Genomic DNA, 26,865 nt, shown 5'->3' with positions numbered 1-26,865 from the left:
GTTGCATATATTCTATACATATATGCACAGTTCATTTGTATAATATAACGTTTAATTTTTTTATTTATTTTTTTTACACTTAATTACACCTTACTATCTTATCTTATCTTAACCTGTTCCAGTGCTGTCGCCTAACGTAAATACACACAGAATCCATACCTGTAGCCCATAATAAATCTTTTTAAATGTTCCTAGAGACAACAGTGCTGTTCACTGTCCGTTTGTTTACTTCGTAAAAATGTATTAAAGTAATTAAACAATCTTAGCATACTTTCTTTATATTCAATCACGGCGAGGAGCTCTGTGAAGAGAACCGCAACGAAGCATGCATGTTCCTGTGATAACCTTCAAAATAAACGTTTTGACGAACATTACATTTAACTTAATCTGATAGTTAGGAAAATACGACGAAATAATGTGGCGAATAGCAGTCCCAATGCAGCGGTTTGTACAATACAAAGTGTCTCCCTGTAACTCCTCTTGAAATTCCTCATTGTTCCACCAATATTTAATGCTCATATTTTGAAAGAAGAGTAAGAGAGTTTCCGATTTTTACTGTGTCAGGGGTCTTCTAGCTTGATGCGGGGGTGCTATCGAAAGCCTGCACCTCAAAAAATAACAGGCTAAACAGACTAATTAATCCCGGGATATAATTATCGTTCCGGAAGATGGTGGCTAAGCAGAGGATCCGCATGGCCAACGAGAAACACAGCAAGAACATCACGCAGAGAGGAAACGTAGCAAAGACGCTGGTGAGCCGTTAACTGACAGCGAGATGCCAGCATGACATTAGCCAGATGACCAGATAGGTGACGTTCACTCCGGTTTGATCACAGCAGCATGATGAGACAGATGCTGATGATGCCAGCCGGCTGTAAACCAGTCCTGCTTATCATCACACATATGTCGATCAGCAACACCTCTACAGCACCGTGTTGTTTTCTGTGATGTGTTCAGTGTGACCCACCAAGCTGAGCAGGTTCATTCAAATGTAATGTATTCACTCTGCTTGTTACCGCCCTCCGCCATGTAGCTTGCCGTTACTTCAGAGTAGTGAGATAGTGAGAATATTAATGAATTGATGAAATGTTGACCCAATCAATTGTGTCAGAGGCTAGTCAAGTGAAATTGTTTATTCTAACAAAAATATTGGCAGCTATTTTGATCCATTAGGCCTAATTGTTTCAATCTCTTTAAAAAAAAATTTAAAAAAACACTAGAAATTCTGAAGGGAATTGTTTTCACTGTTTCCTGACACGTTAGACTAGTAGAATAAACAGTAGCCTATATGAATAAGGAGAAAAGTTATCACAATCAGGAATATGTCTAAGCCACGAATCAGCACTGAGAATTCCCAGACTAGTGAGCATACATTATTTATTATAGCTATAGTGCTGTTGATACTTTAATGATAGACATTCAATGAGTGCTGATATAGAATACAACTGCACTGGGACTTAATTCATACATTGGCATCACTTATGCCACCACAGCAACTTCTAACAGACTCTTAATGTTCAGATACATAGGCCTACATAATATAAGAAAAGAAAGAGTGCAGGAAAAAGTTTATTTGTTGCTTGACACTGTCCAGTTCCAGTCAAGTTGCAGACATTTGTGTTGGTAGAGCCAAATGAAAGATTAAATACAAGCAACATAACAATCTTTTAATTAGTACTAATTAACTTTTACTCATGCGGCCTGCAGAATTTTTGTATACAAGCAATATCACACTCAGATATCAGATTGTGCTGATAATATTAATATTAGCACGGTCCTCGGGCCAATTCGCAAATATTTATTGCTATAACTTCTCAACTGATTTGTGGTTCTTTCTGTTTTTCTATAATTGTAAAATGTTTTTACTTTTGATTGTATCACAATTTATTTCAGCAGTAAAATTGTAGATGTACAGATGGTCAACCCTCCAAATTTCTTGCCATGTTGTCATTAAAGTTTGTATTGAATGTTCAGGCTGGAACCTTGGAAACAGCAGATGACAAAACAAGAAGGTGCTCTTTTGGTTTCCAAGGTCAAGAAAGAAAGGCTGAGAAAGATTTCATAATATAACCAGAGGCTCCAAACGAGCAAATATTTTGTCATTTATCTCTTTATGGGAAGAATGAGCTCTATTCCTCCTGAATCTTATAATCTAATAATTATTATATTATCTTATAAGAAAATATATTGGATGGGTTTCCTTCCAAAAACTGTACTTCCCAAGCATAATTTAAAGGGTAATGCATTCAGTTTATTTAGACAACCCATAATTACCACATTGTAAAAAATGACAATTAACTTCACAATTGACTTAAAAGATACCTTCCATATTGAGCTTGAGTCCCAGTCCAAGAAATACATAATACACAGTACATTTATTTAAATTAATTTAAAACATTCTGAATATTTTGCATTGTTGTCCGTATACACATATCTAAGCTTTTGTTGTCTTTAGCAAGGCTTTTCTGTTGTTGAAATGTTGAACCAAAAGGGAGAGATTAAAGTGAACTTTGAGATAATACTTGTGTGATTGAGACTTATTGCTAGAATATCATTTTGTGGCTTTAACAATATTGCACAGCAGTATTTCACCACAAAGACTGTAGTACAAAGACTATTTTCCTCATGTGAGTTGTGCACAGTAACCTTGAACAGTTTCCCCCTCCTCCCCTTCCTCTGTCACATAATGGAGTTCAAGCAGTAGATGAAAGGTCAAATGTTGAGGTTGTTTAGGCTTTGTTTTCATTCTCTGTAACAGGATAAACACAAGCTGCTGTGTATATGAAGAAAACAACCACTTCCTCCAGCATAATTGAGACCTTTGCTGTCTCACTGGCTGGAACAAACTCTGTCAGCAACAGCAGACAGTCATGTGACATGTCCAAACAGATATCATCTGGTGCAGAAGATGGGTTCCACATAAATTGTTCTAGACTGATGAATTTTTTCCACGAGCCACAAAAAAAAAACGTACTCAGCACTTTTTAGCATATAAGAAAACTTTTGGATTATCCAATCCCACTACAAAGTTTGTATTTAGCACAATTTGAAGAGCAACATCAACATTGCATCTTAGTAGTTTTCAAAAACAGGATTATCTGTGGGGGCATGTTTAAGGAGAGTGACCAAGGCAAAAGTAGCAACAACAGTAGTGATGAAAATTAAACCTCTTTGTAAATCTATCCACCTTCAAGTGGTTTTACTATTGCTCTGCAGCATCTGTCACATTTCTTTTCAAGCAGCAATGCTAATTTACTGTGTGTGTTTGTGTGTGTGTGTGTGTTTCCCATAGCGACCGCAAGAGGAGAAGTATCCTGTGGGTCCCTGGCTCCTTGCCCTCTTTGTATTTGTAGTGTGTGGATCAGGTATGCACCTTTTATATCTGTATGGAATAAGTTTCTGTAGTTTACTCAGTGATTGATAACGCTGATGTACATGATTAAGTAGCTAATACAGTTGGAGATTAAGTTTATGTAGTCTGGTAATAAGCTGTTGTAGATAATCGGGTAGAGGATTATACCTACTGAGTTTGGCTCCCTAGGTCACACTGAAAAAAAATAAAAACCTATTGTTTGGAGGAAAAAAAATCCCTAAGCTTTAATTTTAGAAAAATAAAAGAAATTCCATCACAAGAGTCATTCTAAATTCAAAGAAAACAAAAATGAAACAAACAGTGATGGTCTTTTGCTCTCAGCCATTTTTCAGATCATCCAGAGCATCCGTATGGGGATGTGATCCAGAGGTAGCCTTTGCACTCCCCTCCCCCCCGCCCTCACTTAACCCTGCTTGTCCGCACCTGAACACCCCTTCGACCCCTTCCAGAGGCCCAGAGACTGACGCCAAAGCTTCAGCTTCAGCAGACATCTCAGAGACAAGGTACTCCGACCTCCGCCTCCACCAGCCCCTCCTCGAGACATCTCCCTGCCTTCGTTCAGCGTTTACAGTGTTGCAGTCTGTGGTACTGACAGCTTTTCTATGGACAGTCTAAAACCACACCTGCTGGAGAACATGTGTCTCATTACTCACTTGGCACCTGCGTGTGTATGAAGGTGTGAATGCTCATGTGTGAGTGTGTTTTTCAGCCAGTGATTCCTGCTGACAATGTGCCATATCTCTGTTTAACTATTTGTCTGTTATGTGAAATTAATTTTTTTTCAAATAAACGTGGAGCATTTAGGAAGTGGCCAGTTTTATTTCTGCTTTTGTAGACCCCCTGTGTTTCTCCCACAAAAACATACAAACAGTTCAGTTGTAGTGGATCAAAAGTTTGGCCGCACTGCATAAATTCAATCATACCAGAGGAACAGGTGATAGTCTAACTTTGCATGTGACTTAATACTTTAAACACGTCTTATATGGAGTATGAAATATTTATCCAACTATGTACCAACTTTATTATGTATACAGTATATTTCACAGCCCTCCTTTACCACCGAAGAGATAACATTAGATTCTATCTAGTAATTTTGATTAATGGTATTCTGAAAACACCTGCAGCAGAGTGATTTATGTACTTTAAAAAAGTGTCATTGTTCTCGGTATCAAAGCGCATGGAATTCTATGCCAATGAAATTACAACAGGAATTAATTTATTACCATTGTTGTACATTTGGTTAAACTTTAAATTAATCTAAATAAAATCAAAAGGCTTTGACCTCACTGTTAACAAGAGGATTCAACAACAAAGAAGCCAGCAAACCTTGTTTCAGCAACACCCTAATACAGAGGCTTTTCATATCATGTATGTAGAGAGCAGCATGACTCGATGTGCCTTTCAGCGCTCATTTGAGTGCACAGTTGGATGGTCACAACAGCCTGACTGACTGATTTGAGCAGATATGAGGCAGAATAAGAAAGAGATGATGACTAGGTGTTTATTCTCCTTTAAGCATGTTTATTGAAAGTTGTGAAGTGCAGCTGTCAAGTGCAATTGTTGTAAGTATGTTACAATATCTCATCCGGTCTTTGCAGAAACATGCACAGAAAATGAGTATACAACTGATACACAGAATGAAAAAGAAAAAACATCTCCAGAATTTGTATTTTTTTTTAAATGTTGAGTTTTTAAGATATTGTTCATCCAGAAGTACATCACTGTCAAATAAAATAAAAAACCCATAAAGGTGCAATACTCCAGAAAGAAAAAGAGCCAAGTGAAATTGGTTTTACAGTAAGAGTTAATGTAGCAGTATATCAACAACATGGTTGGCTGTGTGTTGTCAGTTAAATAACCTAGGCTCCTGTCCATCCACAATCTTGAAAATACAGCATTAAAAATAGATGACACAGACTGGGCAAGACCAGCACGTTCATCACTCACCCGCTTCAATCTGTGTGACCAAGATAGCATCTGTTGTTTTTTTCCTTCTCCTCACTATTTTACATGATACTTACACTATACAGAAATATACATTATCTTCTGCCCATCAAACTTTTAGGAAAAGAGAAAATGCAGCTTAGCCCAATGTCTCAACCCTGTCAAATAATGTTTAAATTACATGCCACTGCAGGGTTGAGAAAACAGCAATGATGAGCTTTGTCAAGGGCAAAATGAGGAGCTTGAAAGTGAAATACTGAAATAGAATATCATAATCATCTCCATAAGAAACCATGTTTATTGTTCATCCCATAGTTGAAGTAACAATGCTGCCAAGTGTTCAAAATACCCTCCCGCCCCCTCCCCCGACTCCCCCATTCCAGATGGGGACTTTGTCATGATAATAATAGCTCACATTCTTCATTTGTCACTCTGAGAAGGCATTTTCTCTCTCTCTCAACTTTCTTAGGGTGTAACTTTAGGACCTTGCCTTGAGAGAAAACCCCTTTTATTTACATCATTCAGCAAAAAACTGTAACAACCAATACAATCCTCCACCTCCTACTCATCAATCGCCAGCATCAGTAAAATCGACATCACTTAAAATCCAGACACAGGCACAGTGATTTTTTTTTAATCTATAGTTAAGTATATTGTCGCCACTGATAAGCTGTTTTGTTTCTTCTTGGTAAGACATTCTAGTTGATATGTCCAAGGGTTATTTGGCAAATGTTCGATAATTAAGTCCTCCTCTGAAACAAACCACCCATACAGCACTGCCAGATTGTCACCCTTCACAGTGCTGTAGAGCAACACTCGTCCCACTAGCTGCATCCTTCTGAGAGATAAATATGTGCAAAATTCTTGTCTTAACAGCGTAACCTCCTGCTGTAGAAGGCAAGTTTAGCCCTGCTGCGGTAGCAGAACAAAAAAACAGTCTGTCTGTCTGTGCAGACCAGGCTACGCCGAGGGGCCAGAGCTGTGAAGGGCGGGCTGGGCAATGGTGGCGGTGCTTGGTGGTACTGGTGTGGCCACTGTTGGAGGGGCAGGTGGGGAGCCAGTCTGAACCTGGGCCTGGAACTGGGCCATCTGCTCTGGGCTGGCCAGTGTCTTCAGCAGGGTGTTTTCCTGTTCCAACTGGGAGTTTCGCTCTATCAGCTCCTTGATCTGCTCCTTAAGAACCTCCACCTCCTCACGCACAGCGTACATCAGGTGACTCTTCACCAGGTCCTGAGAGAGACAGAGACAGAGACAGACATTTATGATTTGTATTTATCAAAAAAATCAACATAAAAGGAAGAAAAAGCCCTAAACAGGGTTCCTACTCTTTTTAAGAAATAATTTTCCAGGACAGTTTGTCTTGACAATACAGCATAGCACTTAGGATAGCAAACAGTCATATAATTTACCAGTAGGCCTAGCACTGACACATTAAACCCCAGTTTTATTCCTCATTTTTTTAATGATGCAGGGTTCATGATGAGGTGTCTCAAGCACCTTTTACACTGCCAGTTCAAGGCGGGATTATTACACCACTGTTATGTTCTGTTTTCTGTGTAGAACGCATGGAGGCGAAATGGCGGGGCAAGGTCATTCATTGAGCCTACATCTATCCAAGTTACACCTGAAAGAACATTGCAATACATTGAAAAAACAAAAGATTGAAATATTCAAGTGTCATACTTTTCTATCAACTTTCAGTTGGTTAGAAAGTTTCTCAAGGCGGCAATCTTATATCGCTTGCAGGACTCGATTGTGAATGTGACAGCTCTGGGGGCCAAGACAAGAGTTGAGACTGCAAACTTGTGCTACAGGCTAGCTGACATTAGAATATGTCAGTAATTTTAAGTCAAAAGATGCAGTGTTTTAGTTGCGTGCTAATGGAAATTAGCATCGTGATTGAATAAATTAACTTTACAGACAATCCAGTTTACTTCACATGCTTAACATTAAATGACGTGTGCTCATACTTGCAGGAATATAACTATTATCTGCTCACTTTACATTGCTAACAATCTGCTGCTTCAATCCTGCACACTAACCAGGGACAGCAACCTCAAAGGGTCAAAATTCAGAAGAGCAAAAGGTAGGCGAGGGGTTTTAAGTAAATTAACATTTTTCAGGACAACATAAATTATTTCCAGGATATTTGGTCATTTTAATCAATTTCCAGGTGTTTCCAGGACTGGAAAAGTAGTCTCTAAATTTCAAGGTTTTCTAGGTTTTCCAGGATGCGTGGGAACCCTGACAAAACCAATGTTTATCACCTTATCTAACTGTTAACCCAATTTCTATGTTGCAGATTTTCATGGGGTCAGAAAAAAATATTTAACATGAAAAATAATAATAATACAAATACAAATCTAACAAACCCTGGGAACCCATCTATATATCAAGATAAACAAAATATAGGGTTATTTCCCGAAGGGTGGGAAACTGCAGCTGCATCACAATAATGTCGACATTAAATAAGGTTCTATATAGTACAAGGGTACATGGGTAAATTATTAATCATCCCATATGGAAACACTTTCCTGCATTTGACTACAACTCATTTAGAGCTCAACTAGGGTAGATATAAAAGTTTGAAAAATATTGATGGTCAGAAAGTTCTGTGAATTACTTTTTTCAGTCTGGCACTACCTGAACTTGGATTCAAATACAGTAATACACAGTTCATTACTTTTTCAAGTTTGAATTTAAAGTAAGTTTGATCCAAAAGCCAATCGGGACATATTGTAATTTAACATAAAACTATTATGAATATAGAAAATTGTGTCACTTTAGCAGCCAACAGACAATATGTCAAACAGCAGTGAAGAATCCATTTGTAAGAATAAACCCAATTTTATGCTGAGGATTAATAGAGCACTGCCGACATCTTCAGAATTAATGTTTTGTAGAAATCAATGCAAAACAAATGAACATACTTGAACAAAGTTGTTTTAATTAATATGTACAAGATGACAGTTACCCATATATATCACACTAACCATTATCATGATATAAACAGATGCAGATCGTTACATGATGACTTAGAATTGGTGACAGATAAAGAGAAAACGTGAGCGAGTATATTCCCAGGTTGCCACGTCATGAACCCTGCCCACATTGAAAGGTTGGCCAATCAGAGGCAGAGATATTTATAACCGGGCGCGTGAGCCCTCCAGTTTGCCTAGCAACAGAGCGGACAGCAGCGACAATAACAGTGAAACAGAAAATAAAACTTTGGTTGGTTTTGTGTGGATATAACTCTGAATTCCGAGATTCGCTTTTATAACACCAAAAGTAAGCTAACACGTTTACTGCACTGATTTACATAGATTTCAAAAATTCTTGACGCCAAGTAAGACGTTCTTAAAGTTGTCGCGAGATGGATACAGTAATTGGTTTGAAATAACTGTTATACATATTTTATAGTATACTCTAGATTTAAGCTGGGTTAACAACTTTCACATAAGTTGAAAAGGCATTATGGTCCTATCATACAGTTCATTCTGAAGTGATAGGAACAATACTCATTAGGATCAAAATAGTAAACACTCTGATTAATGGAGTCTTATCTTTAAGACAACTCCAGTCTGCTGTACTTCATGGATAACAGACCAGTGTAGTAACGTCATCAATCATTTCCCACAGTGTGAAAAGACAAGTTAAAAACTCACCATTGCTTGTTCAATCTTGTTGTCTATGGCCACAACGCTGGCTCCTGACGAGCTGCAAAAGAAGAAGCGAGAAATTAATAACACATTGTAGACCAATCTGTGCTGAAATACAAAGAGATGGTGAGCCGCAGCCTGCGGGGAACCTGTCTTTCTTCCTTTATTAAAGTGTGGGTTGTTACGGGAAGCTTCTGGAATTCCTTTAAAATCAACGACCTGGTTTCAATGTTAAACAATTCCTTATAACCATAAAAAGCGTTTGTGGCAGAGTGGCCGCTGTGAGTGTAATAATACTGTAGCATCAGTCTAGCACCACCGTAACCTCCATCACACGGCGGTGACATTACTGGTGCAAGTGAAGGGAGCAGAGCTCCGAATACAGAGGCAGCTGTGTATGTAAAAGGACAGTTTACCTATTGTCGAGCTTGACGTGTGAGCTCTCTGTGCTCAATAACGACGACAGAAACGATATGGAGAAATTTCTCAGCTGGCAAACGCCTAGATCCATAGCCATGGTGTAGCACGGCGTATTCATACTGGCCATGTTTTACAATCCGCTCAAACAGCCCGTGTCTCGACTCGACCTCCACACACCCAGCTCCGCGAGACACATCCACACGCGTTATAAAAAATATTCTGTCCGTTGAAGCTCGTGCACCGACGGCAGCGGTACAAATACAATCCAAGGTCAGCTCATCTCGGCACTACACGAAATTCTGCAGCTCGAAACAAACCCGCATAATTTATCCAGTGACAAACATAGAGGCTGGTCCCTGATTGGTCGAGACAGAGGCTGTTTGAATAATATATTCAGGACCGCCCCCACCTGCCGCTCAGCTGACATGCTTTTGCATAAAATATTCCAGGAACGGAGAGGAGGTGGCTGGAACCGGGGAAAACCGGATGGGAAGAGAAGAAGAAAGAGCTGTAGAACAGAAAAACAGGCAGGGGAAGGGCAAAATTTAGGACTGTTAAAGTAAAGGGACAATACACATCAATCAGGTCCTATATGAAGGTGAATGTGCCGTTAGTATTGATGTGGGCATCATTAACACATGAATTTGGCATATATTAGCCCCCTTTTTATGGAGATAAAAACAAGATCACAGCTCTTGGGTTAAGTGTTTTTTCATCCTTTAGAAACCCTTACAGGAAAGATCTCAGTGAGTAACTTGATTTTATATTTAATCAGTCATACAAAACAATATGGGTCAGTTATATTATTCCCCAGAATGATAGTGAATATAAGCAGTTGTCACATATTGGTAACATTAGATGTAATTTAATTATTTCTTGTATCATTTAAGGATCTTATAATGCATGAAATTGCTTGTCAAAATAGTTTTTGAGTACAATCCTTTAGGCAAGATTGTCTGCGAACAACAAAGTAGTATACAGAGGGACACTGGTAATGGTTACCTTGAGACCATTTAGGTGGCCCAAAAATTAAGCCACCACTCAGCAGTGCCTACAACGAAAAAATCATACATCATATCGTGTAACACATTTCTGTATACAATTAAGAGGATTTATACTATTAACCAAAACAACAGAAATATATCCAGAAAGCAGTAATCAGATAACTCATCAATGTCTGGGCAGGTGTTCAATCAAAGTGCTTTGGACAGTCATTCATTGCCACTATGTCCATACATATGCTGCCCCCATGTGGCCCTGGACAGCATTTCAACACTTTGAGGTTGACGGAAACAAGCAAAACAAGCCCTGGAGATTTACATTTTATTACAAATTATTTATTCTCTCTAAGGATAAAGTTTCAAAACGAGCAGTACAGACTGTCAAGTGGGCAGCTTGAGAGTGGGACTGTTGAAAGTCCACATCAATCAATGCAATAAACAGCAGAATATCAACACAGTCCTTGTAGTGAAAATATACTAACAAGGCATCATTAATGCAAATGACATTCAGTTCTGTCAGAATTGAAAATTGTTCAAAAGTGTCCAAAGTTTTGCCAATCAATTCTCTCTGGCTAGCTTGAATTTCTGTTGGCCTATGAGACATCTGAAAATGAAAGCTATATGGACTGTACTTATATAGCTATACTTCTATAGCGCTTTTCTAGTCTTTGCAACCACTCAAAGCTGCTTTTACACTACATATCACATTCACCCATTCACACACACATTCATACACTGATGGCAGAGGCTGCTACGTAAAGTGCCCAACTGTCAATCAGATATCACATTCATACCCGTTGGCTATGCCACCGGGAGCAATTTTTGGGTTCAGTGTCTTGCCCAAGGACACTTCAACATGTAGCCTGAGGGAGCTGGGGATCGAACCTCCGATCTACTGTAGTGCCGTCTTCACTCCCAAAATAAGGTGTAATGGGCATATTTTAAACTCCCCCTTGGGTCTGCATAGTGAAAAATTGTGTGCTAAATACTAAAATCCCATTTTACTGGAAGACTACAGTTTATCAAATGTCTTTAAGATGATGGAGGTCATAGAGGTCAATCTGACTCAAACTTAATAGAAGGGAGTATCTCGGTAACAAAGACACACCTAAAACAACACATATACACAGATGTTTCCATCTCTGTCATCCTCTGAATAAGATTGTCCCACCACATGCGAATACACGCACAAATCCAGCTCCCTAAACAAAGGAAGGTTAAAGGCTACACTCAACACATTCCATGCACACCCCAAACCCTCAAAACCATTTGGACACACCGCATTCTTGAGTCTGATCACACTCCCACACCAAACACACACTCACACACAGTTTTCATAATAAAAGAAACAAATACAGAAATCAAACACAATCATGTGAGTAAGATCATCAAGTGAGAGAAGGTTGGCCAATCTATAGATCCAGTAAATCTTTGGAACACCGAGTAAAAGCCAATCTTATGAAATATTAAACAAGATCAGATATGTCCTAAAGCATGAAGACAACTTAAGGGAGGTCACAGGTTTAGTGAAGTCCAGAGAAGTTACTGCAGATCATACAGTATAAGGACTATAGCTGTTATTATGTGTCGCCTGACTGACAGGCCTGGCAGAGTCACAAACCTCCATTGCTGTGTACCTGATACCATCGAAGGGATTTAAAAGTCAGTAGTCACCTTGAAATTAGGGCTTAGGTTTATTTGGGTATAACAGCACACATCCTTAAGCCCCAGTGCTGTGAACAGAGGCTCAGACGCAGCCTTTGAGTGCTTGTACTGATGTCAGTCAGACACTTAAACAAGAAGCCAAATAGCTTAAAAAGAAGCTCTAAGCCGCACTCATCTCTTCCGGTCTCTTCTTTGACTGGAAGAGGGTTTAGCCAATTATCCAGACCCAAATAGCGAGTGCAATTGTAGCGCAGTGCAGAATAAAACCCACAACTAATGTGGTCAAACACAGAAACTTGATAGGGCTATACATTGGCCAAGTGGTAGAAAACCGAAAGAAAAAGTTGATGATATTCTTAGAAAAAGCATATTGATAAGTCTCTGATCCATGGCTAGAACATGCTTTTTTCATTTCAAACCATTATTTAAGCCTCAAAAATAATTTAAAGCATTAGACAACAATAAACAAGAATGCCGTTTAAGGTTTAAGTTTTTCTAAGGTTTGAAAGTGATGTTTTTGATAAGAAAGCTCTTTACTGCAATCCTAAATTATTTAAAACGTACTGTCTGCAATATAACGGCATGTGTATTGAGATTGAGCAACAAAACTGTCCAACCCATGGTCTTCAGACCCACAGGGGAGTTTAAAATTGTGTAAGAAATGTTATAATCAAGATGACTAGCTCCGAGACAAATCGCTTAAGACAATATATCAATTTCGGGGGGGGAATTAGGATGTTGTTGTTGCAGTAGAGAACGATGGTGCCTGTGGCATTGTTTTTCTTTGTCAAAAAATGTTTTTTATGCTAAGATAAAAACACTGCTCTATTAGTACATGTTATTGATTTATTCCAAATTGTATTCCCAATGTTACCTGTAATCTTAACAGGCTATGTTATAGGTATATAGGTCACACAGTGGTTGGTATTCGTGCTCTGCTGTAAAACACACATCCGCTCAGTGACCTACTGAAGCAATTTAAGAGGGAAATGACCCAAAACTGTATGCAGACAAATACTCAAGGTGCTTTAAGAGGAGTTTGTTGATGTTCTGCCACCTGTTGCATCAATTAGCAGTAAAGGACTTGTTTCCATAAACACATATACATTCAATCAATACACAATTTTAAATAAATAAATGTTTACACACATAACACAAACTAAAGGTCTGTTATAGTTTTGTGTTTTCCTCAATATTTAAGATTCTGTTACAAAGAATATTATCAAAACTTGGATACACATAAAGACATTAAAAGTATCACTCAATGTTGTGACACTTACTTTAACTATAGACATAAAATTACCAATCAGTTCAACACCTGATGCAACAGAAACTATTGCAGGCCTCAGATGAATGATTTTGTAGAAGTGTACCTGACACACTAGTAACTGTGTAGCACCTCATGTAAACTCAATAATTTCCAGTTTTCTCATTTGATTACATTGCAAAAAGTTACAACATCTGCTGTAACATCTTAACCATTACATGTTCAAAACAAAAAATAGAAAAAAGGAGCAAGTCTTATTTTGTAAAGCAATTATACTGTGATATTGATGTGTTACTACACTGTTTCACAAGTGAAATAATGGACCAGATGGACCAACGGGATGGCAACAAAGCGATTACAAAATATTGGTTATTTGGTGACAAAACAGAAACATGCTGTAGAATTAATTACTACAGAGATTTTATTAAGTGGCCCAAATTTGTACCACATATTTAATGTCATCTAGGTTCCTACACCTTTTTATAGTTTGCAAAACATTTAAAAATTGTCTAATATTTTAAATATGCATTTAATTATATTTACAGTGAGGACCCAGTCAACCAGTTTACAGTATCTGTTTTAAGATTCCAGTATTGTTAATGCTGCCCCTGAAGCCATGAATGGCTGAATGAAAAGGACAATATAGCCGTGCAGCCCTTTGTGTGCAGTTACTGTAGTGATTGGCCCGAGCAGCGCTACACTGTACTGACTCCCTGGGGACGCCCCGTCTTTATTTTACCTTTTGAGATGCTGCTCCAGCTCCCAGAACAAAAGCTTCATTGCCATCTCGTCATGGCCTTGCACTCGTACTCCCCGTACTCTCATGGAGCCGTCTGTCAGCAGGATCATATACACTCCAAAGTAACAGAGCAGTGTGTCCCAAGCTTCTTTGTTTGGTGTTTTCTGGTGCCCCTCGTTCTTTCTTAAATTTAGCGAGTAGATCTGGGTCGTGTCCTAAGAATGCATTCAGGGGTGCAGCTGCATAGGGAATCAAAGGCAGTATGCCGGGTTGTGTTGATTCTGTTTTGTGTGCCCCAATATCTCCTCTATCTATGCCATCTATTTGTGTTTGAATGGCTGACTAGTGAGAGAATTACTGAGTACAGACAGTAACTAGGCGGGTGGTGACGTGTGATCATGTGATACAGGGAGTTACATAAACCATCAACAGAGATCAGCATGTGGTCGAGTGATTTCCCTGCTCTTAAACTATAAGCTCCACCTGCCCTCTATAGCCTGAGACACGGATATAGAATAATACCGTGAGCCTACACATCAACATCCCTTCACTATTAAATATGACAAATACTATTAATCACAGTGCGTTATGTGTCTCTTTGGAACTGTGCAGTTTTATTACCACATAAATGAGATAACAAGAATATAGATCAACTGTAAATGCAATATACTTTTTAGAACATGCATGGTTTTTGATGCAATGTGAGAGGGATGTACAGATTGTCTGAAAACTCAGGTATGACCAGGATAACTGCATATTTTTCTTTTGCCTTTTTAAGTTAGTTAGTTTTTCAGAATCATTCACAAGTCAAAGTTCCTATACTTCCCAAATGAATCAGATTTTTCTGTACACCCCGTGGTTTGTCTGCCAGCCCTCTGCGCGATGGACAAGAGACCCTGTGCCTCAGGGTCTTATCTTGTCATTTCTCATTGAAAGACTGCCTTAAGATGGCTTAGGGCCTCCACAGACAGAAAACACAACATGCACTCACAGAGCCTCCACCAGCTTAGAGACAGCCAGCCAAGAAACAACAGGTAAAAGATGAGCACAATGCAGAGGATTTCACTTGTCCTAACCGACTCCATGTGCTGGGGTGAATCAGTATCACATGACTTCTGCTTGGGTTATACAGTCCTCCAGCAGCATTAGTTCCGCTCACAAGATGACAGGTTCCCAAAACACCCTCAATCAAACTCTGACTCTATATCTCCCTCAACCTATTACCAAAAGCAACTAATCAACTATGAAAAAGATGAACAAAAAAAAAAAATATATATATATATATATATATATATATTTTACATTTCAAAGGCTCAAATTCCCTTTGTGAGGCTCTGTTGGCCTGTCGTACCTGTGCGTACATGTTATATGAAATACAATCTTTCCAAAGCAGTAGATGTTACAAACATGCCACTATTTTTACGCAACATTAGTTTGTTCTATGCCAAATAGTCAGTCTAGCCCTGTACAATTTTAAGAAAAAAGCATTGAGACAGTAGAGAGCCCAGTGAGCCAGACAGTGCTCTCCTTTACTCGGACATCAAGATTAACTGTTGTAATAGACAGGTGCAACAATATCCCCAAACCTCATGCTGTCATCAGTCTTTCTGTCATATTTTAAAACTTAAACTTAAAAAAAAAAAGAGGTAAAAAAAAAGGGGCATTACAATGCAGTATCATGCTTGAATTTATATCTACAAAGACTGCCTTCAGTAGTTGCAAGTTTTGCAGCAAGTCTGATGATGTCTGACTTTTAGCCGATCTTTCTTGCACTTTAACATGTGCATATAGAAAATGTAGTCCGGCTTTTTGAAGGTACAAAAATATCTAAAAAAAAGAAAATTGTGTACACTTAATACACAGAGAGAAAAACTTAATGTATCCAACCATGAGTAGCCTATTTTATGTTGCACATTATCTATTTAATAAAAGAAAACTAGGCATACAATGTTGAAAAACATTGCACAAATTGACGCATAAGGAAGGCAATCTGGAAAGATTATAGGCTGCAAGAACAGCAGTCAATATGGTTTATTTTCATAGTACAGCAACATATACAAGCACTGATTTCCAAAGCTCTTTACCTGCATTATTGAAATATGCAAGCTCCTTATAGCAGAATATTACATGGGGACTCTAAATACCACTTAATTTTAAGGACTAACCATCCCTTTTTCTGTTCGCTTTGTTTCGTGTTTAATTCTTGTATTTTTTTTCCAGCAAAATGTGCTTTACTCACAGGAAGAGGAACTGCCCTCACATCTGCTGTGTTCAGAGGGAAATGCAATCTGGCATGTCCCAGCCACGAAAAGAGAGGCCTATTGAATTGTTGAATTGTAAAGGCTTTTGGCCGAGCAGTAGTTTGATAGTGGAAAGCACACACAGACTTTACCAGTAAGCCCTGGCAGTGGTTTTCCATAGTCACACCCTGAATATGGAGAATGACAGAGAGCTACTGAGTGAGTGAGTCAGAGAGGCAGGGACGAATGATGAGTGGCCATTTTGGCCTTCATACGTAAGAGAGAGGTACTATTGGAGAATTAGGGCTGACAGCAGCAAGTCCTTAGTCCTCACTCCAATTTAAACCCTCAACGCACACATGCACGCGCACACGCACAGACACACACCACGGGGAGCGGTAGAGGGAAAGAAGAAGGGGGGCAAGCGTTACGCAGAGAAGCTAGAATGGCCTCTATCCAACGCCTCATCATTCGTACTTCGTCTAAATATTCATAGATGGAGGGAGAGAATGAAACAGTGTTTCCAAAAGGTTTGACTGATGTACTTGTCTTCTAACAAAAAACCCATTTCATTTGATTTCCAAACCTGACATTATAATTGATCTTTTAACTACGTTTTGCAAATTATCTTCATTGTGAGATTTATGTACTTGAAAAATGTCACCTTTTCTCCAATAAAAGTGCAGAAATATTCACAGACATTGAGTTGTATATTGTCAAAATGCACAGCCAGGTACATCCCAAACAACAAGCTCAAGGAGACATAGGAGACATGATGGAAAGAAACATATCACCTCACTCTAAACACCATGATGTACTGCAGCATATGACTAAGCACCAATGATGATTCTGCAAAAAATAACACACAAAGAAAGTGCAAATCACATCTAGTCAGTGGGCTTAACATGCAGGTGTGGCGCTCAAACATCCTGAAAAATGATGCAAGCTACAGAAATCAAACAATGATGTCACAGAATTGGCAGATAGCCCTCAGCCTCGGCTGATAAATGCTGTCTGCAGTAGGGACAGTGCAGCTAAGGACATCTGCATTGTTTATCAGGAAACTTTAGTACAAAGTGGAAGACAAGTCATCTGTTTGAGATGAGATCCAAACTCTACTACTATCGTCTACATACACACATGGAAGATCCAAGTTACATAAGTGCGTTTGATGTGTATGTGAGCAGCAGGTTTGAGTAATGTGGAGTGAAACCTGGCATTAAAAGGATTAGCAGCCTAAGAACACACAGCTCTGAGTGCAGACAACAGAGAGAGACAGAAATAATGCTAACCGCAGCATTATAGATGAGGAGGGAAGGCACATTCTGGGGTAAATGTAGGGAGGTATCCTCCTTACAGAACTGCGACTTCTGTTGGACTATTAGATGTACCTACATTTGTAAACAGACAACACATCAGCAGAATTATGCTATGTGCAATAAAGGACAATACAATTTAATCATTAGTTTTGCTGTAGTTACCTCTGATTTCACTTAATTTTTAACTCCAGTAATAATGATGTTAACTGCATGGTCCTCATTTTCGTGACTATATAACATCTACTTTGCAAAATGAGATGTTGGTAGTTGAAACTGAAAGTAGGCAAACTTAAAATGTAACTTCCCAACAGGCTACTGATTCAACAGCTATATTCATATAATCAGTGTTGTCAGTAATTGATATTTTAAGTGATATAACACAACAAATATTGTGATTGCAACATTAACATCAAAACAAATAGAATTGCGTGTTGTACTCCAAGCTTTTCAAGTCAGCTGTGGTTTCTTTTCAGCTTTGGCACATCTCTAAGTTACTGTTAAAACCTCTGAGAAAATGTCCTCACGTTTAAGGTCCTAAACTTCAGTTGTTCCACAAAAAGACAGTAGAGACATTGAAGAAAGTTTCCATTCCTTTCCCTCTCCCATTTAATGTGAACATCTCTTTTTCCAAGTATGTTTTGTTATATTTTAGAGTCTGACAGAGGAGGAAAGATTACTCACACCGATGTCTGGGTCATAAAGCTAGAACACATGCATACACATGTTATACACACTTGTCACACACAGCCTCCAGGGTCCATTCCCAAAATCTGAAGTGTCATATGGCACACTTTTCAGCTTGGGGCAAGGTAAGAGAAGGAAGGTCCAGATTTGATCAGTCACAGAGAAGCCAGCAAGTTGATAGGATATCCTTTTTAGTTTGTATCAGCCTTTCTTAACCGAGTATCAGCATTGTTTATGTTGCCTCGTTGCTAACTCATTTCAGAAATCGTCTTTGGCAACTGCAGGCAAACAGAATCATATTTTAGGGCCAAAAATGCTACAAATAAACAATGATAGCAATGTTTCTCTTGTTTGTGCAATATTTTAAAGATCAAAACATTGATTCATCACTTACAAAACAAAAATGGCCAAATCATCTTACAAGGAAAATAATCACGGTCATGTTCTGTATTTGTTTCCTTTAAAATCTGCTGTTGACACTCGTCAGGAAGAGTTTTCATATCAATAATTTTGAAGAATTCAGGCTTTAAGCTCTGGCCCATTTCCCTGTCTTCTTGTATGTGTGTGTGTGTGTGTGTGTGTGTGTGTGTGTGTGTGTGTGTGTGTGTGTGTGTGTGTGCACACGTGTGTTTGTGTGTATACATGCTCATACAAGATTACAAGTGAGAAAAAGAGAACAGAACAGTGAGTGGATTAACTAATGATGACTACGCTATTAGGGCCTAAAGCTCTGACGACAGCGGAGCTATCATAAGCACAGCTTAGCTACAAACACACTGTTGTTCCCAGCATGGCTCTCAAGTCAGGAGGGCTAACACAGACAGTCTTGTTGTCATCATCATGCCACCTTCATTGAAATGATCTTTCTCTGGCCAATTATTTTAGATTAGAATAGTTGAATTTTCTGTCTCTGAGTCATTTAGTGTAAATGGCTAATCCTAATGAGGAACTCTTAAGGAAATCAGATGTCAGTATAACTTCACAATGCAACTTTAAATACTTATTAAGGCAATGCTGCAGTTTTTTTAGGAATCTGGTATGTTTACTTCACCTAACAAACTGCTGGCACATTCACCAACACCTCAGCACCCAAATGGCAAATAAACAAACAAAATGAGATTTCTGAATGGTGATAACCACCATAAGAAATGTAGCTATTCTTAAGGTAGAACTGCAATAGACTGCAAAAGTCTGATACAACTTGCCTATCAACGCATATTTTAACTGTAACAGCCACACTGCCATCTCCTGGTGAAAAATCAGACTTCAATTGAAGAGTGCAGAGACATTCCTTTCAAAAACTTTAAATACATTTTGTTTATGATTCTTCTATATTTTAACACAAGTATAATGAGTGACTATTTTATGTACTCTGCCACTGTGGACTTAAAATAAACAATATCAACTTGGGACCTTCTAAGTTAGAATGCAACCTCAAGCTATTGCACTTAATTTCTTAAATCAGGCTACATTTTTCATTGGCTCATAGATGACTTTGATGTTTACCTTATGTTAGTGAACCTGAGGTACAGTTAACATCTGGCATTACCTTGTGTCTTGGTTGATGTCATCACAAGTGGTAACTCTAAGTTCTCCATTAAGGAAAAATTTAAATCAGATCACTCGGACCACATTTGGAGGTGCTCTGGGCCACATATGGCTACAATCTTTTAGCAGTGTGTATGTGAAAAAGAAATGAAATATGTAAGCTGTTACAGCAAAAGGGTAGGCCACAGTCAAACACAAAATAAGGGGAAAGAAATGACAATTATCCAAGGAGACAGCATGTGCACAAAAGCTTGTTCCTCAAAAAATACTCGTCTGATGAAATTAACCCTACACTCTGTCTCTGGTTTACAATAGTGTTCACAAACTGTAATCCTCTGCCACAAAAGCCTGACTTGGTTCAGTCAAATGGTTGAATCTGATTTAGATCAAACATCTATTTGTGAAGAGGACTCCCTACAACCTAAAGAATAGAAGAGAAAATAAAAGTAATTGGAAACTAGCAGCAAAATCTCCACAGATTTAAACAAAAAAAATTGTCAGTATTGATCATTGTCTTGCAAGTGTGGGGACACTGAACACAAACATTTTAGTCACTAAATGATTATTTTGGGGGGTCCATAACCATTTCACCTTTTTACATTAACTCTCTTAAACCTCTGAAAAAGACCTGAACAGATCTGCTAATTCCTGCAAACATTTTTGACAAATTATTTCCAAACTCCAAACCCCATGTCTTTGTTGTGTCTTGCTGATAAAAGAAATGTCTGACATGTGACAAAAAACCAGCCTCAACAAGCCAGTGAAGTCACTCACTGCTTTTTTTTTTTTACACAAAGCCTCATTAAGTCTGAAATCTCTCTCGTCTGAACTCCGTTTTGTAGAAGACAAAAGGGGTTTGATTAGTTTTACTCCGTGAGTCAGTGAAGCAAAATTACTTATAATCAGAATTTGCCATAATGCATCATGTAATTTACTGCACATTTAAAAAAAATCAGTTAAGCCTGCAATCCCCCATTCCTCGCTAGTAGATCTCTACAACCAGGCACATAACCCTGATGTCACAGGACCTCTCTTAACCCCCCAATAATCGATCCTCCCATCGAGTCTCCCTTATAAAAACCCTCTGGCAAAATATATCAATTAACAAAAATATAGCACATAATTGTCATACTGTTCCTTTTTTTCTACTTCTTCACACAAGTGTATTTTATGCTGACTAAAGTATCTAATTAGAAACAGATGCTTAATGAGGTCAAATCCATATTTCCCCTACTAGCCCTGAGTATGTATGCAAGGCAAAGGCTGGAACACATCATTTTGGCAAATATTTTACATCAGCACACAAATAAATCATAACCAATAAGTCATCACACCTTAAATGCTATAAAGCAACCAAGCAAAAAAGATGTAAACATGGCAAATTATCAAGGCAAAGTTATAACACTTCCAAAAGGTTCCAAAAGGTTACATTAGGATATGACATTTCAGCACTAACTGTCCTGTCTGCAACTGTCCTGTCTGCACCCAATAGGGCTGGGCAATATGACAATATATATAGTTAAAACAGCATGAAAATGTTTATCGTATGTGTTTTTCTATATCGTCTCTATCATGATGTCACAAAACCAGCAGCTGAACTGCTTTACGGCAACTTTAGCGTCATTTTGACAATGCTTTACGTTCTAATCCTTGCACATGGTAGTAAACCTGGAGCTAACCATAGAGGGAGGTGATGTTTATTAACATGGACTATAACGTGCAGAAAAGGCTCAGCCCAAGCGAAAATGGAATACTGAGTACTTTTTATTTGTCAAGTATTTAAGTCACACAAGACTATCCAAAAATAGGCTTTACCATGTGGTTATTTCATATAGACTAATTATTTGTTAAATTAGCAGAAAACATGATATAACGTGATATAGGATTTTGGCCATATCACCCAGCCCAGGACCCAATGTAAACAAACATTCTATAGTGTTTGTTCTAAAATGAGTGCATTAAGGGTTTGTCTTTGTTGATTTATAGCAACAAAAGGATTTTAACTTTAACTTTGGTTAAACGATACGGAGCAGCCACCACTTCTCTGAGTTCAAGTAGTTCATAGATACTGGAGAGCCTTAGGTCTAGTAATCAAGATACTCAGCTCTGTACATCAGTTACACAAGATTTCATTTAGGCACAGTGCAAATGTCAAACTGGCAGCATGCAGAAGTGCTACTGAAGGTGAGCAGTTTGTTTGCAAAAAAGGCAACAGTGGTTTGTTTTTACAGCACTCAGGCTTGAACATACCACTATCCGCCATAAAGTTTTTAAAGTCTCTGGTAACTAAAAGAACCTCAAACAGAGGCACATTGCTGAGTGGAGAGAAGTGTGTGGCACAGCCTGAAAACACCTCCTAAAAAGCAGTAACTAAAGTGGAATAATTTCATCTTTGTATCACATATGACATGAAGGGAAATCATAAAAAGACATTTAGATCTAGTGTAATTTAATATACCCTGAGATATGATGCCAGTAGAAAGAGGCACTGATGGTATTCTATTTCGCAGCACACACAAGAAGAGCTAGCAGGTTACCCTGACCTGTGGTTTGCAGTCTTCTCTGCGCCGTGAGCTAGCAAGAGTGAGATGGTGGTTGGTTTATTGCACTAATGACCACATCAGCATAAAACTGTGAGTCAGTTGGAAACTCAAGATGACAGTTGCACTACTCTGTGGGCCACTTAGCACCAGGTGTAAGATAGGGCAACAATTCTGCAACCAGGTCATGTACAGCAACCTAATTGCTCAAATGAGATTGACCTCTAGCGTAAGCCACTCGATTATTTCCTTCCTTTAACTCTCCATTCCTGTTAGCTTTGAAATTTGATTTTTACTCCTGTTAAATTGCTTTCTGTAAATGGACTGCAAGATTGCTTCAGTTTCTTTTAACCTAATATCTTTAGCCCAGTGCCCCATTGCCGTTTTTGTGATTCAATACCGATTTGTGACCCCAATACCTCTCACATGACTGATTCTCAAGTCTCTGATGTTGAAGCACATGAAAGGATGAATCTCTAGGCATTGAACATTTAAATGCAGGGGAAAAAGAGATTATTTTATGATTACAGTAATGGACACTAATGCATGCCTGAAAAACTAAATGACATTTAAATTGCTTAGCGCACACACACACACACACACACACACACACACACACACACACACACACACACACACACACACACACACACACACACACACACACACACACACACACACACACACACACACAAAAAGGACCAAATTGTTCCAGATTCCAAGCAGGTTAAAAATCATACTTCTTGTTGTATTGGAAGGCAATTGAAGCATCTTAATAAATAAAAGCTTGCTCACTCTATACACATTGTGTTGACAGTGAACCACTTTTGTTTGGTTAGTCAGGTTATTCTGCATGTGTAAACAAAGCATTAGCTTATTCCATTTCCAGTATATCAATTTTTTTCTGCTGCTTCACCTTCTTCTCCCAGTATCAATGCTGACATGCCTGAGAGAAGCACTCACAGCACAGTTATGACATAAAATACAATAATAATTATAATAATGTAAGGCTTAACAAATAGTCTCCTTTCAAGCCTTCAGAGACCATTCTTCAGGCCATCATGTGGCCCATATACATACAGTACATATTAAAAGTCTAGTGTATGTATGTGGGAAGTTCCCCAGCCAGAAGGTGGCAGTACAGCATTATTTACAGAGGTGAAAATGGTTTGTAAGCAGACTGTAGTTGGTATTAATGCTGCACTAAGTGTGAAAGTAAGGGTTATTTGTATTATAGCAAATTATTAAAACATGTTTGAAGTATCTTGACTTCTGTCTATTGGTAACTCCAAAGAGGAGTGGTGGCTGGGGTGAGCTGGAATCCAAAAAGCATTGAAAATATCTGCTTCAAAACAGTATTTCACTCAAAAGCTAACATTCAATAAGTAACAGCATAATTGCTGCAGATTTGTTGATCAATCTGCATAGACATCTGCATTTAACAGACAGTCAAGACAAATACATACAAAATACTTAACACGGTTATAATGAATTATTACAAACGTATCATAATAATGATCATATAAATGATAGTATGATAGTAATAAAGAATATCTTAATTATTTTACATTTACATTTTTTGTTTGTTGGAGTGTCCAGTCTATTTGGGGAAATTCAGAAATTGGGTGGAATTCCTGAACGAAATCAAAATATATAGGAAAGAATGAGTGCAATATATGGACATAAGTACCGGACATACACATGATGATAAGCCAGGGTGTCCTTGCTTTATTCATGCTAAGATATGAAGCAGCTGGCTAGACTATTGAGGGAAAAAAAGAGAAAAAAAATCCAAAACTTTCCCCCCTCCCTCCAGCAGCCTTCCTCATTCAGCCACAGAGCATAGAGAAGGGGATTAGCTAACACAAAGCCAGAATGAATATCCAACCCTATGGGAAAAGACACTCGCTGGATAGAGCTCTCACGTCATCACAGCCGAGCAGAAAGGCTGAAACTGTCGGACTCCATCGACCTGAGCAAACCAGACAATGAACAGTTACCCCTGTGATACTTTGTGACAATCATCCTTACACAGACTGGTTCTACTATTTGAGCATAATACTAAATTAAAAAGGTTGGATTGTGAACATGACCCCCCACAGCTTATAGTCTTTTCAATTGGTGCTTTGGCAAGTTCCTTCTGCCTTTTTGACATGTTGTGTCTTATTACTATATTATTAGCAATTACTCCCTGTAACGATCTTCAGTCCTTCCAGCCTCTCTAATTTTAATAACTGCTGCGTAATGTAATAAATGAGTATCAATGTGCATGAATTAAATACATGGCACAAAAGAAAAGGAAATTTTTATAGCTAAAGCAAAGTCATACACTGCATTCTGTCTTGTCTGTGAGTGCGAGTGCGAGAGCGAGAGCAAGTACGTGTGCGTGTGCGTGTGCGTGTGCGTGTGCGTGTGCGTGTGCGTGTGTGTGTGTGTGTGTGTGTGTGTGTGAGAGAGAGTGCGTGCGTGCGTGCGTGCGTGCGTGCGTGCGTGCGTGCGTGCGATTCCTGGAGCTGACTGGACAGTGTTCTGGCCACAGGAATGCTGGCCATGATTCAGCACATTGCCTGCATGTTTAGGGGGATGACAGTGGCAAGCCACTGAAGCCTACAAATTAAAAATACAAGTCTGAACGTAAAACCTCAATCAACACAACTTAACAATTTCATAAACTACACATACACAAATACTATGCCACATTGTGTTGTAGAGGCATCAAAGAGCTACAAATGAATGAATCTTCAGGAAGAAGGAAATTTGACCAAAGAAAATCAGTCACTCTTAAACTTCGTAGTTGTGCTACACAAGGCCTCTTTCTACTTTCTAGATCTGAAAATGACCCGAAAGCATTTCTCAAAACCATGATAGGATCGTCCATGAGTTTTAAGATTTGTTGGAACCCTAATAAGCTGGTATCTCCAACAATCCAATGAAGAGAATCTTCATTGAGAAACTTTCATGTAGCATCTTATATCAATAAAGAAGTTTAAGCAAGTGTTGCAAACTTCGACCCATTTTGACTATGCAAACCCCATTTAAATAATTAATACCTGTTTCAGTCTGTACTCAATAATTGAGGAAAAAAATGATATGTCCATACTATTGTTACTGCTATTATGTTCTCCTGGAAAAATTAGTAGGTAAATTAGCCTAACAATCTTTCACAACAAATGTGTTTAGGTTATTACTTTTACACTGCAGCACAACTGTTTTTCACAAGAAACAAAGAGAGAAGCAAACATCAACCTATCATATACATATAAGAAGAAAACTATTTAAAGCAAATTACACTGTAATAATAGACTTATTTTTAAGCACTACAAATGCCCCCAGAAAAAGAACAATGAATAAACAAATAAATAACAGTTGAGACATGAAATCTAATTGCTTCTATCCTGTTGTACAGTAACAAAATGCACTAGAATATAAACAACAGTGTATTAGACTATCATTGCACTGTGTGTGTTTGCGTGTCTGCATGCGTGTGTGTATGTGTTGAGGGATAGTCAGGCAATATTATTATAGATAAAAGGCAGACTAAAAACACAATCCATTATCATCCATTACAAGCCATTAGTTTCCCCACCGCACTCTTAAGTGAAACAATCCTGTTTATTGATGGAAACCATCAGAAAGAAGGGGGCAGGGACTAATGAAATCAATTGTGCATCTGCACAAAGCTTAAAAATAAGCAAGGTACAAAGACATTGGGTGATTCATGAAGTTATATATCCATTTGTGAGGGCTCTGTATTAACCTCTATGTCATCAACACACAGCAAACTGTTTACAATCTCCATGCTTAGCTTCATTCTGCCATTCATGCTTTTACAACTGCGCTAAAAGAGACAGTAAATATTCAGTTGCATGTAGTGAGACCTCCCTCCCTCTCTCTCGCTCTTACGCAGCGTGTTGCTGCTCTGCCGTGTTCTGGTGCTCTCTGGCTTGGTCTATGTGGTAGGAATGGGGGAGGGGTCAGCAGCATAACAAACAAATGCTGTTTACTTTTAGTGAAACATTTGTTTGTGCTGTGGACAAACCAAACTTCTTTATAAAAAAATCTTTACAAAAACGCAAAAGCTTAATGCTGCAACGGTATTGGTGCATTTACACAAAAAATATTTGTGAATGAGTGTGACTGAGTCAGCACATTAATAAACAACTACCCCTGCTTATACAGCAGAAAACCCCTTTCAAATCTTGTAAACTGTTTGCATAATGAGTACATGATTCATGTGCAGCTCAATTTAGTGAAATGTTCCAAAAAATGTGGTTAAAAACAGCAAATCAATATTTTTAATGAATAAAAAGGCTTTACAAAAAACATAGCTCTAGTTAGGAGAAAAATGTGGATGCAGCAGCCTTTACTACTGTTTTTTGGATTGACCAGTAGAAAAATTATTAGACTTAACATTGATAACTTGTAGTGCTGTTACGGATAACAACAGTACTGTTACGGATTAACAG

At 38.4% G+C, this 26,865-nt stretch overlaps 2 protein-coding genes across 3 annotated transcripts in view; one reads left to right on the top strand and one right to left on the bottom strand.

The window, feature by feature from the left end:
• The first annotated feature begins 576 nt into the window (after positions 1 to 576).
• serp2 (stress-associated endoplasmic reticulum protein family member 2) lies at positions 577 to 4,163 on the top strand. Its single transcript, XM_069663642.1, has 3 exons — positions 577 to 752; positions 3,293 to 3,365; positions 3,695 to 4,163. The coding sequence occupies exons 1-3, from the start codon at positions 669 to 671 to the stop codon at positions 3,733 to 3,735; spliced, it is 198 nt and encodes a 65-aa protein (XP_069519743.1). The 5' UTR covers positions 577 to 668; the 3' UTR covers positions 3,736 to 4,163.
• Positions 4,164 to 4,873: 710 nt separating this feature from the next.
• tsc22d1 (TSC22 domain family, member 1) overlaps positions 4,874 to 26,865 on the bottom strand; it is a 31,089-nt gene continuing 9,097 nt past the window's right edge. Inside the window, exons 1-3 of one of the 2 annotated variants that reach the window (XM_069663514.1) lie at positions 9,393 to 10,020; positions 8,983 to 9,034; positions 4,874 to 6,547 (exon numbers count right to left, since the gene is read on the bottom strand). In XM_069663514.1, coding sequence (XP_069519615.1) covers positions 6,278 to 6,547; positions 8,983 to 9,034; positions 9,393 to 9,523 — 453 coding nt within the window. In that variant the 5' untranslated portion in view covers positions 9,524 to 10,020 and the 3' untranslated portion in view covers positions 4,874 to 6,277. Of the gene's footprint in view, positions 6,548 to 8,982; positions 9,035 to 9,392; positions 10,021 to 26,865 lie in introns of those variants that run through there. The other variant, XM_069663513.1, reaches the window with a different exon arrangement.

Source organism: Semicossyphus pulcher, unplaced genomic scaffold (genome assembly GCF_022749685.1).
Source record: "Semicossyphus pulcher isolate SPU_LCO1_2020_fin unplaced genomic scaffold, fSemPul1.0.p SCAF_15, whole genome shotgun sequence".
NCBI lineage: Eukaryota > Metazoa > Chordata > Actinopteri > Labriformes > Labridae > Semicossyphus > Semicossyphus pulcher.
This window is presented reverse-complemented; position numbering and strand designations above follow the sequence as displayed.

Coding starts and splice junctions, on each gene's coding strand:
- serp2 (XM_069663642.1), top strand. CDS start 669: ATGGTGGCTAAGCAGAGGATCCGCATGGCCAACGAGAAACACAGCAAG. Junction 753..3,292: donor GAAACGTAGCAAAGACGCTG/GTGAGCCGTTAA, acceptor TGTTTCCCATAG/CGACCGCAAGAGGAGAAGTA. Junction 3,366..3,694: donor ATTTGTAGTGTGTGGATCAG/GTATGCACCTTT, acceptor TTTTGCTCTCAG/CCATTTTTCAGATCATCCAG.